The sequence below is a fragment of the Myodes glareolus genome, chromosome 27 (assembly GCF_982192425.1).
Source record: "Myodes glareolus chromosome 27, mMyoGla1.1, whole genome shotgun sequence".
Lineage (NCBI taxonomy): Eukaryota > Metazoa > Chordata > Mammalia > Rodentia > Cricetidae > Myodes > Myodes glareolus.
The window spans coordinates 26,343,657-26,361,057 of NC_142052.1; the positions used below are offsets into that span (position 1 = coordinate 26,343,657).

The 17,401-nt window shown below is 46.8% G+C and overlaps 1 protein-coding gene across 5 annotated transcripts in view; it reads left to right on the plus strand.

Annotated features, from left to right (window-relative positions):
• Arhgap28 (Rho GTPase activating protein 28) overlaps positions 1-17,401 on the plus strand; it is a 172,913-nt gene that overhangs the window by 149,146 nt on the left and 6,366 nt on the right. For all 5 annotated transcript variants that reach the window (XM_087902274.1, XM_087902273.1, XM_087902275.1 and 2 more), the window contains exons 12-16: positions 2,150-2,232; positions 5,129-5,326; positions 6,373-6,486; positions 10,056-10,109; positions 12,249-12,373. In XM_087902274.1, coding sequence (XP_087758400.1) covers positions 2,150-2,232; positions 5,129-5,326; positions 6,373-6,486; positions 10,056-10,109; positions 12,249-12,373 — 574 coding nt within the window. The remainder of the gene's footprint in view (positions 1-2,149; positions 2,233-5,128; positions 5,327-6,372; positions 6,487-10,055; positions 10,110-12,248; positions 12,374-17,401) is intronic.

The window sequence follows — 17,401 nt, forward strand, 5'->3', positions numbered from 1 at the left end:
AGTGCATACTTGCAATGCCAGTGACGGGAAGATGGGGGTAGAGATGGGCGGGCCCCTCAGAGCACACTGGCCAGATAGTCTAACTTACCTGGTAAAGTTCCAGGCTAATTAAAGACCCCGTCTCAATGAATGGTGGAGGGCAGCTGAGAGGCAACACTGAAGGTTGGCCTCCAACCTCCACATATGGATGCACGCACGTGCACATGCACACACAGAGGCACACATGTACAAGCACACACAGACACCAACACACGGGAGTGTGAGCTCCCTACCGCCCGTCATTCTCCATCCACAGCAGCCAGTGCACTTCTCTACAAGGGAGACTGAAAAAAAAATACCCCGAGAGAGTTCACAGAGCGTGCACGCACGTCTCTGTAGAACTTTGCGAGGGAAAGTACTTCTTTGCCGGTGATTGATCTGATTCCAGCCAACTCTGCAGGGAGCTCAGAGCTCTGGCCCATGATCAGGGGAAATAATTGCCCCTTTTGCCACCTGAAGGAAGGACATGGTGCAATGAGATTTATGATGAGGAAGCCATGACATATGTATGTGCGTGTGTGCGTATGTACACACGTGTCTGTGTTGGAACTACCTTCTTCATACTCAGACGGAGTTCAGAAAGCACATATTGTTTACCATTCATGCAGTTAGTGGCTCAGCCTTGGCCTCCACATGGCTGGTTCAGTGAAGGACTAACTAGTTCTTCAGCCAGACTTAGGTACTTCCATGAAAAGCATCATGACTTCCTGGGAAAATAACAACTTTGGGAGAAAGCAAGCTCCATGCTAAGAGGCATTAAATGAATTTACCCACAAACGGTTAACCAGACCGTGTCCAGACAAGTTCCGTCAGCAAAATGAAAACGGAAACGGAAAATTTGCCGAATCAGACTTAACAATTGTAAAGGAAACCTTGTAATTCTCTGCAGTGGAAAGAAGGACTGCCCCGCCTGCGCTTGCACCTGATGCCTTTCCCTGGGGTGTTCTGGGATTGATCACCTCCGAGGAGAAGGCTCTCTGCATAAAATAGCGTCTCATCTGGGCCTGGCACTGGACACACGCTTCATAGGCCCTGCTACTTATGTATGTTCACTTCAATGTACATTTCAGTATTCCTCCAGGCCTAAAAACTGAGCGTGGTTGCCTAAAACCCAAGTGGATGACTCGGAGTCGGTGTAGTCAGATCTGTGGGTGCCCCACCCTCCCACACAGCAGGTGCACACTTGTCACCAGCTCCCCACTGGCACAGTAGGTTCCCACTTGACGGTTGCATTGCTATGATGCTCAATGCTTCGGCGAGCGTCTGCCGGCCTCCAGCCACAGACGGTGAATTGATTGCAAGGGTGCCCTTCAGCTTGAGAACTCCCCAGGACCCCAGAGCATCTCGCCTTCTGCAGACACTCTGCCCCAGCAGACCGTTTTGAAGTGAGCAGTGAAGGAAAGCTTCAATGGACGCTTCATTTTCAGCATAGCTGCCAGCCCTCTGGTGCCATCTGGTGTTGTTAGGGAATAAAAGTCTCAACACTCGAAAACTAGCTAGTCGCCTCCCTTAAATGCCTATGTGAGATAAGGCATATGTAGCATTAGTCATCAAACCAATGTGCCCACACAGGAGACGACTGTTTCTAGGGACTGGCATGAACCCTGTGCACACATTGGCTCACTTAGTCCTCAGGCCAGCCCTATGAGCTAACAAGGTTTTATAGACGGCAAAATGGAAGCAAAGGGGTTAAATGACGTAGTACTGAATGCAGGGTTGGAGAACGGGTCTAGAGCATGCATCCTCCACCCTCATATGCTGCTGTGTCCTTGTGTGCAGTGTTTATTTGCTCTTGAACTGGGCTTTGTCTTCTATTCGCGAAGTAAGGCAAGGTCTATGTATGCTCGTTGAAAATGAAGCTGTCATGTAAGTCTAGAATTATTTAGAGGACCTTCTTGGCTACCTGCCTGTAAATAGGCATCATGAGATTGCAAGGGGGTGACAGACCGGGGCTCCTGTCCAAATGAACAAATTAACATTGTTGAGCTCCAAACCCGAGTCCTTCCCCATAGCTGTCAGCGCCCTCCTGCGCCTCCAGATGTCAGCGCGGCTGCTGTCAGTGCCCATCAGTGTGACTTCAAGCGTGTGATCGTTTCTGTCTTCTCGTTAGGAGGGCCTCACATCAAAGTGCAGTTTCAAGCCTTGCACCTCATGGTCATGGCCCTGCCTGATGCCAACAGGGACACAGCCCAGGTAAGTGACATCGACCTCAGGATCTGTCACGGGGCTCACCTGGGGAAAATAGGAATACGGTGGCTCACAGAGCCCCTGCGAGATGCAGTTCCACTGCCTCGCGTGCTCCCGGTATTGTTACGCTGAGGAAGGCACAAAGAAGGGAAGTTCTAGGACTCTCTTTGAACATTAATATTCAGTTCCCTCTGTTCAGTTGGAGCATGACCAGCGTCTAAGCAGATGCCAGGATTAAGTGTGGAGAGTGGGAGAGATAAAGATGAGAGGCTACATGGCCCCACATCTGGATCCCGTGAGAGCGGTTAGCTCCTGTCCAGTCCTGTGATTCCTTCCGGCCTGGTGGGAGAGTACTGATCAGCCCTCGAGGAGGGCATCTGAGATCTCTGCTCTATGAGATTTCTGAAGTACCTACTTTAGAACATAGACACACAGCATAATTTAAATCGTTCTAGGTTTTAGGAGTTTAGATGTCACCTGGTAGAGTCTGGTCATTTTCCGGATTGGAAAAAGAAATTCCGGAGAAGGGACTCACCTGCTGACAGGTGGCAGGGTGACTGGTGGACTGGCATCCGCAGTTCCCGATCCCCAACTTCCCTTCCTCTCCAGTCCATTTCTTTGCCATGTGTTAGTAATGTGAGCATTTCTCTGCAGTTTTAGGGACGAGTGTGTGTGTCTTAGAAAGTTGGTGTGTGCAGAACAGATGCTTGAAACCTTTGAATTGAGGCTGAAGTAAGATGAGCCCTTGATTTTATGGCCAGTCAACAGAATGCAGAAAACGAAGACGTCAGATTGCTTTCTGTCTGCATGGCTTGGGACAGGAGAGGGGATAGATCCCTTTTCCCACAGGGTGGAAACTTTTCTGTCGATTTCAAAACACATGGCACATGTCTGTAACCCTAGCTAGTCCTTGGAATCTGAGGCAAGGGGATTGTTGGTAATTCCAGGCCCCTGTGGTTTTATCTAGCCTGTCCCCACATCATAAAACACAGGTTTTATGTCTTACATCCTCATTGCAAGGGTAGGGTCAGCAAAGCTTAAGATGCCAGTTTTTAATATCAGTCAATATTTTTCCAAGGGTTACAAATTTTTACTTGTTTTGGGGCGCTGCCTAAGCAGTGTTGTTTTATCACGAAACTCCATCTGCCATCAGATGTCTTAGTGAAAATGCCATCGGCCTTCTCATATACCTGAGGATGTAACAGTTAGCAGATAGTTCAACACGCTTCTAACGCAAGGTCTCAGACAAAGCCCGTGGAGCGACCCAGGCGTACATACACACGCGAGCATAGTCTCTTTCTTTCTGTTCTGCTGTGCCTGGAGGAAAGGATGCTGTAGAGAAGGTAGAAGCAGAGCCAGAGGATGGGTTTCCTTAGTTCAGGTCCTTGGTGTCACCATTTCGCTGACTGGTGCTGGACGGAGCTCTTCGGTCCTTCCCCCATGCTGATGTCCTACCTTTCCAACAGTTACAATAGATTCTGCCTAATAGACCCTAGACAGATAGTGAGCGGAGGAAAATAAGTATGAATCACTGAAGATAATGTCTGAGTTATAATAAACACTCAAATAAGTGTTAGCTAGTACTGTTATATGCTAAACATTTCCTGATCAAAAAGACTGCCATAGGGCTGTGGGTATGGCTCAGTCAATGAACAGCTCCTGCTGAAATCATGGGAACCTGAATCTGGATCCCCAGCCACTAAAGGGGAAGCCACTGTAGCAGCATGCATCTGTCATCCCATCACTGGGGAGGAAGAGACAGGAACATTCCAGAGGCTTCCAGCCAACCAGGCTAGCTGACTAAGAAGGCTTCAGCTTCGGGGAGAGAAATAAATGCGCTGGAAGTCAGTCCTCAGATCCCACAGACACAGACAGGAGAGGCCAGCCTCTCAAGGGTTGTTCTCTGACCTCCACATGTGTGCCGTGGTACATGCATGTCTGTATACACACAAGCTAATGCATGCACACACGCACAAACACACACGTGTGTGCACGCACATACACACACACACACACACACACACACACACACACACGTGTGCTAGAATCCAGACTTGAGAGAGCAAAGTGCTTCCCTCTGGGCTTCCCATCCTCTTGATAAGGGCTGAAGGTTCTCGTAAGTGCCTGCATCTTGGTGGTTTCGTACACTTTAAAACTCACCGAGCGTCTCTTATTTTTTCTAATGCTTACAAAAGCTGCGTTCAGACACTTGCTGTGCCAGGGGAAGATTCCACACTTAAAATGCAGTCCAAAGAGCCAGGCACAGTGCTGCATGCACATAATGCCAGCCCTCGGGAAGCTGAGGCAGGGGGATCACAAGTTGGAGGCCGGTATGAGCAGCAAAGCAAGCTCATGAGAAACAGCAGAAAGAGGTTATGTCTAAAGTACTCGTTTAAAACTTGGAGCTGCGTTTGCATCTGCGAGGAGTGTGAAGAGGCTCCTGTTGTTCAAACCATTTCTCATCTCTCAGGGAAACACTAACCGGGTACCGGCACTAGGACTTTCCGTTAAGGGGGTTTTGCTTAGAGAATTATTTTTCTTCCTTCACAACAAAACTGCATTTCATTTTATTTGAGCTGCAATGTTTTCTCTCCCTGGTTGGTACTTAATTTTAATATTTGTCAAGCTTGTTTAGGATAAAAAAAAAAGTAAGTCTATTATCTGTAGACTCCATGGTAGTAAGCCCCTAAGAAGGGGACTACTTTATGCAGCAGACAGTTGAGTTAACTGCTCGCTTTTTTCTTCCAAGCATCTTAAGGGGACATAGGACACATTTGGTCACACTTGCCTCCTGACGCATTCCCAGCAACACAGTGCAGGGATGTGGGAAGGAGTGGTCGCCATCTGGGAAGCCTGTCAGTGGTTCGCAGTGGCATGACATGGTTCTCCCGCCTCTTGTTAGGCGCTGATGACATTCTTCAATAAAGTCATTGCCAATGAGTCAAAGAACCGCATGAGCCTGTGGAACATTTCTACGGTGATGGCGCCAAACTTGTTCTTCAGCAGAAGCAAGCACTCCGACTATGAAGAGCTGCTGCTAGCCAACACCGCAGCCCACATCATCCGCCTGATGCTGAGGTACCAGAAAATTCTGTGGAAGGTGAGTGACCGCTCTGTGGCTGTCCAGTGTCCCTACGAGCTATACCAGGGGCCGGGAGATGTGAGTGAGCCAGGATCAAACAACCCAAGACACAAAAGGAAGAGAAAACAGTTCATAGTGGCTCATGGTATCCATACACCATCAGCCTTCCCTATCCACAGGCTCTCGAGCTCATGATATCCATACACCATCAGCCTTCCCTAGCCACAGGCTCTCGAGCTCATGGTATCCATACACCATCAGCCTTCCCTAGCCACAGGCTCTCGAGCTCATGGTATCCATACACCATCAGCCTTCCCTATCCACAGGCTCTCGAGCTCAGGATTTAACCAACCATAACTCCAGCTGTCTTCCCAAAGTTTTGCGGCCATCCTGAGCTGTTCGATCATTAGGCCCTAAATAATACACTAAAGCAAACAGTGCCTTACACAGTGTGTGCATTGGTTAGGTATTGTGAATCATAGCTGATTTGCAGGGTAGAGGAGGATTTGTGCAGGCTATGTGCAAACACTGTACCATGAACTGAATGCTGGGAGGAAGAAGGCAGAGTCAGGGAGACGCCATGGATCCACCGCCAGAGATAGATGTGCCAGAGATAGATATATCACAACCTTGCGGTGATATAGAGATTAATGGGTTAAATTAAGATATAGAAATGGGTTAAATTAAGATGTAAGAATTAGCCAATAAGAAGCTAGAGCTAATGGGCCAAGCAGTGATTTAGTTAATACAGTTTTGTGTGATTATTTTGGTTCTGGGTGGCCTGGACAAACAAGGGGCTCCCTGCATCCAAGGATTTCAGAACCTAAGGGGTTCCTAGAACCACCTCCCCTTGGAGACAACAGGACATTCTTTAAATATGTTCTAAGTATGTTTTCTAAACTGAATGGAAATCCTTGTCACCTTTCTAATCTCAAAGACAGATGTCACATCTCCTGGCTCCAAGATAATGAAGAGTTAAGAGTAGCTTCCAGAACGGAAGGTTCAGTCGACCAGGATGCTTTTGCTGAGATGTTCCTTTCTAGTCAAGCCCTTTTCTTCTGCAGGTGCCATCGTTCTTGATCACCCAAGTAAGAAGGATGAATGAAGCCACCATGCTGTTAAAGAAGCAGCTTCCGAGTGTGAAGAAACTGCTTAGGAGGAAAACCCTAGAGCGGGAGGTGAGAGCATCAATGAGGCCAGGGGTAGACCACAGCAGGGCCAAGGGTGGACCACAGCAGGGCCAAGGGTGGACCACAGCAGGGCCAAGGGTAAACCACAGCAGGGCCAAGGGTGGACCACAGCAGACCAAGGGTAAACTACAGCAGGGCCAAGGATGGATCACAGCAGGACCAAGGGTGAACCACAGCAGGGCCACGGATGGGCCACAACAGGGCCAAGGATGGATCCCAGCAGGACCAAGGATGGACCACAGCAGGGCCAAGAATGGACCACAGCAGGGCCAAGGGTAGACCACAGCAGGGCCAAGGGTGGACCACAGCAGGACCAAGGGTGGACCACAGCAGGGCCAAGGATAGACCACAGCAGGACCAAGGGTGGACCACAGCAGGGCCAAGGATGGACCACAGCAGGGCCAAGGATAGACCACAGCAGGGCCAAGGATGGACCACAGCAGGGCCAAGGGTGGACCACAGCAGGGCCAAGGATGGACCACAGCAGGGCCAAGGGTGGACCACAGCAGGGCCAAGGGTGGACCACAGCAGGGCCATGGAAGTCCACAATCTAGGCTTTCTCTCTCAAAGGAAGAATGGAGTTATTAAAACACCAAAAGATACTATGGAAAGTCTCCATAACAGAGTGACAGTATCTATCTTTTGTGTTAAATTACATGCTTTGGGGTTAAAGTTCTTGGAATGTCTATCTCTCGAAGAGTGTTTGCTATCTGACTCATTAGAATGACTGAAAAGACCTTACAAAAGTTGAAAGTCAGCATTTTCGCCCTCTCAGTGATTTAAAGACGATCAAGTTGTCATGGTTTGAACGTGCAGTGTCCCCTGGCACTGTCTGGGAATGTTGTGACTTGTAGGAGGTGGGGCCTCACTGGAGGAAGTGGGTCACCCCAGAGCTTATTGCTCAGTCCCCCTTCCTCTTCACTCTCAGCTTCCTGCTGCTCCCCTGCTTTCTCTGCCAGGATGGGTGTACACCTCTGGAACTATAGCCAACGTAAGCCCTTTCTCCCTCAAGCTGACTTAGTCAGGGTATTTTTTTTGCAGCATCTAGGACATACCTATGACAGTGTATCAAGTAAGTAGAAAAAGACATTTCTTTTGACACGTGGAATAGATCATTGTCAATTTTTTTTTAAAAAAATTACATAGCATTCCCAGAGATTTTGTGTTAATACAGTTAGTTATGTGGAGATAGCAGTGCATTCCAGGCATTGGTTTTATTCAACTCGGATGATGCAAAAACTTGAAACTCATTTTGCACTAAAAAAAAAAAAAGGTACAGAAATATAGAGGATAAAGGAATCTAAGAGCCATGAACACACAGAAGCATGCCCTAGCCCAATCAGCTATACTGACAGTGAGCCAGGACCACTGATACAAAAATGATAAGGATGCGGGTTCCAGTGTAGGTGTTGTGGGTAACAGTGAGTGAGGTGGGTTCTAAGCTCCATCTTGAAGAGGACAGCACTAACGGGAGAGAGAACGGGTGTCAGGGATGATGGGGACGCGGCATAGCGCTCACCACTGTGGGGAGGCAAGAGACCGCGATTAACTGATATACCCACAGTCACAATGTCTATATTACTCTCATTGATTACATTAAAAAAAATGATGTCCTCTAGAAGAAACCTTTAGAAACTCTTGAAACAGCCTTATTTAGTAGTTTGGCTGGTCTTTTTTGACTGTGTAATACCTTTTGTTAAGACTAGACACTCTGAGTATTATGGTATTTTTACAAATCAGATCCACAGGGTTCAGGCCAGAGCTCACTGGCAGAGAGCCTACCTCTTATGCATGAGGGCTTTGTTTAATCTCCAGAACCAGCGCTTGTGTGCATGTGCACACACTCACACACACATGCACACCCGCACACACACTCACACTCATGTATGCACATACGCACGACAGAACAACAGAGCCTCTCCCCTCCAGCTTGTGTGCCTCCTCGTATGCCCAGTTCTGGGTGTGCACACGGCTGTCTAAATCCTAGGAACACCTAAGCCCCAGCCTTTTCAGTTCCGTCCTATTTCCCCAGCTTTTATCTATGGCAGCCGATAACCTGACACACAACACTTGTGCCCACAGCTCTGACAAGTTCCAAGACAGGTATCGTTTAGGCAGGCCATGCAAGCCCCCAGGTAAGTCACAAGTAGTTGGGATTCTTGGTGAGTGAGGCACATCCTTTTGTACCTACATCCAGGATGCAGGCAGTGACAGACAGTACAGGTGTAGGTTGGTAGTCTCCCGTCGACTGAGCTGAGGAACGGGTGGGAAAGGCAGAAGTGAAAATGCCACTAAACCCGGACTTGGTGGCGATGGGAGGGTTGTGAGTTGAAGGTCACGGTGAGCTACTTGCTGAGTTCAAGGTTGACTGCATTCTGAGACCCTGCCTCAAAATGGTCCGCAGAAGCAAGCGCCGAAAGACAGAACACTTTAATTCCGTTGCAGCAGGCCATGCTTAAATGCTTCATGTCAGTTGGAATAAAGAATTAACTAACAGGTTACAAATTAGAATCATTGGGAAGAGCTAGTGGGGTGTCTCAGCCAGTAACCCTGAAGACCTGAGTTCAATCCTGGGAACACACACAGTGAAGGGAGAGAACTGATTCCCACAGGCTGTCCTCCAACCCCCACAAACACATCCGCGATCAACCAGTCAGTCGGGAAGGAAATAAATGAATGAAATAAAAAATGTGAAAAGGATATAGAATAAAATTTAGTCACTGCTGACTTCTACCCTTGGAGAAAATGAACACCAGGGGCAGGATGTGCGTCCACAGAAACACACAAGTGTGTCCACCCCAGATGCTCTGTGCTTATGCAACAGAAATAAATGCATGCCTTCTCAATCCTCTGCAGCCGCAGGCTCTGCACGTGAAGATGGAAACTACTCCATAAATCCGCGTTCCACTGGTTCTAAACATGTACAGACCTTTTTACATACATTTACATACATGGCAGCTTATTTCCCTAGCAGTTATAGTCTGGTAGGTACAATAAGCCAGCTAGGAATGACGTGAAGTATTTTGGGATGACATGTACCTGTGCCATTTTCTGTAGGGTGCCTGAGGATCAGTGGCCTTTGGTGTGGGTTTGCGGAACCCATGCTCTGTGGATCCCAATGATGACTACATGCGTCCCTCCTCTCTATGTGACTGCAGCATACCGGGAACACTGTCCCGGGTCCTGCTGTAGCAGCTTAATAAACAGTGGCACGTGTCCCATAGCAGTGCGCCCACCCGCCTTGCTTCTTTTGTGGATTCTTCTATGGGTGTACAGTAGCTTGTTTAGACCGCCCAGACTGGTGAACCCCAGATGGCATTCCGTTCCTTTCTTCATGATTTGAGCTTTAGTGAGTAAACTGGTATATACATCATTGTTTTCACCATTGAAATATGTTTGAAGTTGAATTTGTAGATGAGGAATTGGGGGGTCAAAGAGCGTATGTACTTCTTAATCTGATAGGTACCCAGATACTTTCCACAAGGATTACATCGGGCCAGAGGCAGCATGCACTTATGTTCTCGGGGCTAATCTGAAAGATGGAATGTTTTCTTTAGGTTTCAAGTCCCAAGACCTCAAAGGTACCACAAAAATCACCTTCAAGAAGAATGGTAAGAACTTTTTTTTTCTTTATAGCTAATAGAGTGTTGTGTGTGTGTATGTGCATGTGTGTGAGTGTATGTGCATGTATGCGTGAGTGTATGTGCATGTGTGTGTGAGACTGTATGCGCATGTATGTGTGAGTGTATGTGCATGTTTGTGTGAGTGTATGTGCATGTATGCATATATGTATGTGCATGTGTGTGAGTGTATGTGCATGTGTGTGTGAGTGTATGTGTATATGTGTGAGTGTATGTGTATGTGTGTGAGTGTATGTGCATGTGTGTGAGTATATGTGCATGTGTGTGAGTGTATGTGCATGTGTGTGTGAAGCAAGAAACCTTCTCTCACTCCTGTTCCTTTTCATCTCTGAAATGGTATCACCGTGTACCCAAGGCTGGCCTTAAACTAGAGCCTCTTGCTCCCATGACCTGAATACACTAACTAGAGGCATGTGCCACCATGTCCTGCCCATATGTAGTACTCCGTGACAGCTTCCACTACATTATTGGGCCTCAGTCTGTCCTTCAGGCTTGCCCTTTTAGTTTGCAAATGGAGCAATGATACAGGAACTTTAGCTGATGACTCAGGTGGTTGGATGGGTACAAAGGTCACCAAGGTTAGGAGGAACGTGAGTCCGTTCTATTAAGAGGCGCAGTAATACCAGAGTAAGAACTGGTCTGACAGAGTCATCTGGAGAGCTCAAAGGGAAAGGGTCTTGAGATGTTGGAAAGGGTGTTTTAGGAATGCGGTCTTGGCTGCAGCAGGCTATGGTCTTTAGCTATGCTCCCCCAACTCCAAAGCCCTCCATGTTGATTCCCTGGCATGGTTCTTGATGGTGATATTAGGGTATAATATAAAAACTGACTCAGTTTAAAAATACTCTGCTCCAGGTTCCGAGGACTACCATAGCTTCACCATAAGTGAGATTGCTGAGACAATAGAAATAAATAGTCTTCTGATTTTGGAGCTTAAAATTCAATGTAAAATGTCAGGAGAGTGGGTTTCTGTTGAGCACAGTGAGGAAAAGATCTATTCCGGCTCCTCTGTTAGCCTTTGGTGATGCCAGCAGTCCTTGGCAGATGTATCTCTCTAGTCTGTGTTGTCTTCTGTGATGTCTCACTGTGTATCTCCTGTCTCCACACCATCTTCCTGTGGTGTCTCACTGTGTCCCTTCCGTCTCCACACCGTCTTCCTGTGGTGTCTCACTGTGTCCCTTCCGTCTCCACCCCGTCCTCCTGTGGTATCTCACTGTATGTCCTCAGTCTCCATAGATGTCTTCCAAGGGTGTTTTTCCTTGTGTCATGGGTCTCTTCTCTTCTCCTTAGGACACGGTTCTCACCAGAGTAAGATAGTTTGGTTTATCTCCAACTTTACTTATTACTCTACTCTTGACCTTATTTTGAAATAAGGGACATTCTGGGCTTTTGTGGGTTAATACTTCAATATATTACTTCAAGAGACCAATTAACATAGTGTTCTAGACCATATGATATGTGTGTATGTATGTATACATCTTAAAGTAAGGTTTTTAGGATATTGTTCAACAAAGATATTACTGATTTTTATATGTGTACATACACACACATATATTCATTGACGATGCAGGGATATATATATATATACATATATATATTTCACTAGATACGTGTGTATGTATATATATACATGTATATTAATTAATTAAAGGAGGATTTTTAGGATGTTCTTCAATAAGGATACTGATATATATATAGACACTGATAAATATCATTAGATTATATATACATATACACACATATATTGTTCATTGAAGATAATGATATATATTTCACTGTATATGCATGTGTGTATACATATATGTATATTAATGAAAGTAAGGTTTTTAGGATATTGTTCAATAAAGATGCTGATAGATATGATTATTTATCAGAATCCACATTTTCTTCTCTATGATGCCAGAGCACTTGAGTGAGGCCTAGGTGTAAAGAGAGTAGACTCCCGGGACAGATGGGTCAGTCTCCTGGCAAATCAGGGATGACATGCTCCACTCTGGTTGAGTGCTGGTCATACATATGTGTTTTCCTCTTCTGAATGTCTCTGGTTTTCATCTCTCGCATGTGATGATTGAGCCCTCCTTTGACAGTGCTTTGGTCTTTCCTCCCTGGCAGTCTGATGTGCCAGAAGGCGTCATCAGGGTCCACGCTCCACTTCTGTCCAAAGTGTCGATGGCCATTCAGCTCAACAGTCAGACCAAAGCCAAAGACATCCTGGCGAAATTTCAGTACGAGAACAGGTGAGTGCGCCAAGCTGAAGGTACCGTGCGAAGATGCGCTTCCCAGGTGGGCCGCTGCACCCCTGCCGCTGTGGCTTCTGAACAATGCAGCTCTTGCTTTGGATTTGACAAAGAGATTACAGGCGTTAAAAGCTGTGGCTAGTTACACAACAGGATTATCACCGACAGACCAGCTTCTAAAGGACTTGGTACACATAGGATTCTCTTATTAAGATGTATTTTCAACTTTTATTCATGCATATATGTATCTACCATGTATGAAGTGCCCGTAGAGGCCCTGTTGGGTCCCTTGGGGCTGAAGTTACAGGCAGTTGTGAGCTGTAGCATGAGGGCTGGCTTGTTGGGGTTTCTGTCCCACCCAGTACCCCACAGCCGGCAAGTCCCAAGGAAAATAACACACAGGACTCCATAAGATTATAAACTGATTGGCCCATTAGGTCAGGCTACTTATTAGCTCTTATAACTTATGTTACCCCATTATCCTTATCTACGTTAGCCACACGGCTAAGTACCTTTCTCAGCTGGGCAGGTTGCATCCTGCCTCTTCGGTGGTCTGCGCAGGAGTGACGGAGGGAGCTTCCTGCTTCCCAGAATTCTCCCAATCTCTTTGCTTCACCTCTACTCCCTGTCTGCTTTCCCGCCTATACTGCCTGCCTGGCCAATCAGCGTTTTATTAAAATGTGATTGACAGAATACAGACAACTCTCCCACATCACTGAGCCGTCTAATGTGGGTGCTGGGAATTGAACTCAATTTACTGAAAGATGGGCAAGCCTTCCTAATGGCTGCGTCCTCTCTAGCCCCTGTGATTCTTCTTGTGATAGGTTATTTGATCAATGAATTTCATCTTTTATTAGGATAAAAATTTGACAGTTAGTTTTGTCAGTATCTTGATCAGTTTCCGGAAGTATCGGGTAGGCTCCCCGGACACCATCACTGCCCCTTTTAAAGCCTGCGAGCAGTCACTCCCAGCTTTCATCATGTGTCTCCAGAGGTGACCATAAAAGGGCGTTAGCCATCCTTACAGGAGTGCATACTCGATAGAGACACCTCTTAGTGAAACTCATGTACTTCCTTAAGCATTTGGAGCAAATTCAACAGCAGTAGCCCTGTTTAGTCAAGAGAGCTCTCTGTGAGAGTGTGCATGCTGCATAATTTCACTCACTAACAGCTTTGGAATGACAGATGTTATCAGTGGAGGGTGAGTTAGTGATACTGGTTGGGAAGATGGGCGTGGTTATAAAGGAGCACCTGAAGGATGCCTACAGTGGTAGAACTCTGGTCCTGCACCTTGACTGGGCTGGGCTGGGTTCGCAGGCCCCTCTGGCAGGATGTTGAACTTAGTGCACTGTGAGCATGAGTATCACTGTGTCTCAATATGCCAGATAGATTTTGAGATCCTGATTGGGGCATGATATTATAGTTTTGCAAAATGTTGCCACAGGTCAAATGGGCACAAAGAACTCCTATTATCTTTCACAACTATCTGTAAAGCTCTAATTACTTCAATGACGATAGAAACAGCAGAAGCCAGAAGCAGGCTATAATGGTAGACATCAGGCTGAATTTTCAGGTTTTGGGGAAGTAGGAGACATTGGGATGGAAAAGCATGCCATTGGCTACTAGTGAGTTATTTTATTAACCATGAGGGCTGGTCATCTGTGTGTTCATTTTGCACATCCTTCAAGTTACAAACTTGTGATTCATAAGCTTTATATGTAGGTGTGTGCACACACGAATACACACACACACATACACATACACTTAAAAAAATGCATTAAACTCCAGCTAAGTTAGATGCCCAAAGGAGAGAAAGCCAAAGGGGAAAAGATAGCTCCAGTCCCTGCCCCCTACCCTTGTAAAGAAACAGGAGGTCAAAAAGGTGGTGAATCCTCCTTTTGAGACAAGGCCTAGGAACTTTGGCATTGGATAGGACATCAGTCCAAAAGAGATCTCACACACTTCATCGAGGGGCTAGCTATATCAACTATATAAAGGGCCACCCTCTATAAGCGACTCAAAGTACCTCCTGCCATTAACCAGTTCGCCCAGGCCCTAGACCGGCAAACAGCTCCCCAGCTGCTTGAACATGCCCGCAAGGACAGGCCAGAGAAGAAGCAGGAGAAGAAGCAAAGACTGCTGCCCGTTCTGAGAAGAAAACTGTTGGCAAAGGGGATGCCCTGACTAAGAGACCACCTCTCCTTCAAGCGGGGTCAATACAGTCACCACCTTCATGGAGAACAGAAAGACTCAGCTGGTGACGATTGCCCATGACAGAGGCCCCATTGAGCTGGTGATCTTCCTGCCTGCCCTGTGTCAGAAGGTGGGGCATCCCCTGCTGCATCATCAAGGGAAAGGCCAGGCTGGGGTGGCTTGTCCACAGGAAGACGTCCACCACTGCTTCCTTCACAGAGGTTAGCTCAGAAGACAAGGATGCTCTGGCCAAACTGGTGGAAGCTGTTAGGACCAATTACCATGACAGATATGATGAGATTCGCCGCCACTGAGGAGGCAACGTCCTGGGTCCTAAATCTGTGGCTCACATTGCCAAGCTGGAAAAGGCAAAGGGCAAAGGACTCGTCACTGAACTGAGTTAAACGTACACTGCTAAGTTTTCTGTACATAGATACAATGTTAAAAAGTTTTCTTCAAAAAAAATTGCATTAGAAAGGAAAGCCATGTAACTCTATTGCTGTACCAGGCATCTTAAAATACCGTAGTTATCATAGGTAGGTGGCTATATATAAACTTGACATCTTATTGCAAGGATGTTGGCAGCTGGTTAATTCTTATGTTATTTAATAGGTTACAAAATCCTCAATTGGACCTTTGTAGAAAGAAAATGCTCTGGTCCAGTGAGATGGCTTAGTGGGCTACAGATGTTTGCTGCCAAGGTTGACGACCTGAGTTCGATACCCAGGACACACATGGTAGGAAGGGCCCACAAATTGTCATCTGACTCCCTGTCACACACCGTGGCACACGCAGCCTTTCCACAAATGAGGAAACGTAATAGTTTATACAGACAGTATTCCTAATCAACATAGGTTAGGTCTGGTGACTGTAGACTCAAAGTTGTAGACACAACTTCAGTAGATTCAAGCTGCCCAGCCTCTCACTTAGACCTGTGAGTACCGCAGTTTAAAAGCTGTAATCTGGAGGGGACGAAAGGGCTCAGGAGGCACAAGGGCTTGCCACCAAGCCTGGCAGCCGAATTCAGACACCAGCACACACACGGTGGAAGGAAAGAACCCCTTTCCTACACAGGCCGTGGCACATGCGAGTCCACACGCATAAATCACACACCGGTAAACAACTGTAAACATTGTGAGTTGTAGTTAAAGGTGCCCTGTCGGCTGCTAGACTCTTGTACCGTGAATTTGTCTGTTTTTGAAGCAAATTGCTTCAAAAATATCAAAGCAGTCAGTGGAGAAAGAATAACTTTACAATAAAGGATGCTACAGTGGCTGGAGCTCCATGGGCCAGGAAGAAAAATAATTTTAATCTTAATCTCATTATTTAAAAACTAATTCAGAATGGGCCAGGGACCTAAATGTATAATGAGAAACGTAAAAGCTTTGATAAAAGGAGACGATCTTTATGACCGGACAAGTGATGAGTTCCCCAGGCTTAACCCCAGCAGCGTATGAGATAGAACTGATGAGTTAGACCTCAGCAAACTGAAAGCTGGTGGAATAAGAGGACCTGTGAATAGGGCGAGAAAACAGCTAAAAGTAGACAACTGAGGCACTTGCTCCTCACAGGAAGGGCCAACCCATGCAGCTGGGGGGGGGGGGAGCAGGAGCAGGCGTTTTGCCAAAGGCAGCCTCTGCCCCGTCACAATGTCTGAAAGAGCACAGGTCTCCTTCGATTCCGCTGCGGAGTGCTCAGTTCATAATCAGTTGATCCTGGTGCCCTTTGACCTGCGGCAAGGCAGCCCATCCCAGTGGAGATGTTCAGTGGAGCAGAACTGCTCTTCTACTGGCCTTAAAGGGAAAAGAGGAAGTCACACATTCTCTTCTGAGAGCACGCCTCCAGGATCTCAATGCTCACGCTAGGCACCACCCCTCTGAGGGGTATACAAGCCTCACACACATGGACCTTTGTGGGACACTCCAAACCCAGCGTATAGATTAGACCACAGGAGAAAGATGGTCGAAAAATACATGCATGGAAAGATGTCCATCATTAGCCACTAAGGAAATGTAAATTAAAAACACAGTGGCTTGTCATGGTATACCCATGAGGATTCTCAAGCCATGCCTAGCAGTACCAAATACTGCAAAGACATAGAGAAGTTGTGGCAATCACCCATTATCTGTGTGGGCAAGATGGGGTAGTTTGGCAGTTTGTTAATAACAAACTAAATAACAGTATGACATGGCATCCCTACTCCTGGACATTGTCCCCCAGATTTGAAGACATCAACACAGCCCAGAGCGGCTTTGTTGAAACAAAGCCAGATAAGCCCTAGATGCCTTTCAAGGAATAAGTGACTAGACCATGCCGGATCCCAGGATGGGGAATCTAGACCATGCCGGATCCCAGGATGGGGAATCAGGCTCAGATGTAGTAAGGACAGAACGGTAAAGCCTGCCAGAAGAGGGCAGCAGTGGGTGTCCTGGGTGATAGAGAAGTGGGTGTTTTGCCTGAATCGGTCTCAACATTCTCTCCCTGGAATTCCATTCCAGTTTCCCAAGGTGCTGCTATTAGTAGTTCCACTTCATAGTAGGAACTCTGAAGGATACATAGGGTCCACATGTGCTATTCCTAAAAATGATGTCCAGTCCACAATTACCTCAAGACTGTCTTACTACAAATAAAAAGTACTAAGAATGGCGGAGGGGCAAGCTCCCTCCTCTCCTCAACAGAGTTAAGACTGGTCTTGAATCGTTGATTGGCACAGACCTTTTGAATTCTCTTATCCCAGTCTTCTAAACTTGGGATAGAAAAGTTGACTTGGGCGATGATTGCTTTCTCTGACTTTTTATTGTGTGACAGACTGGGAAAGAAATCACCTTTAGGTAA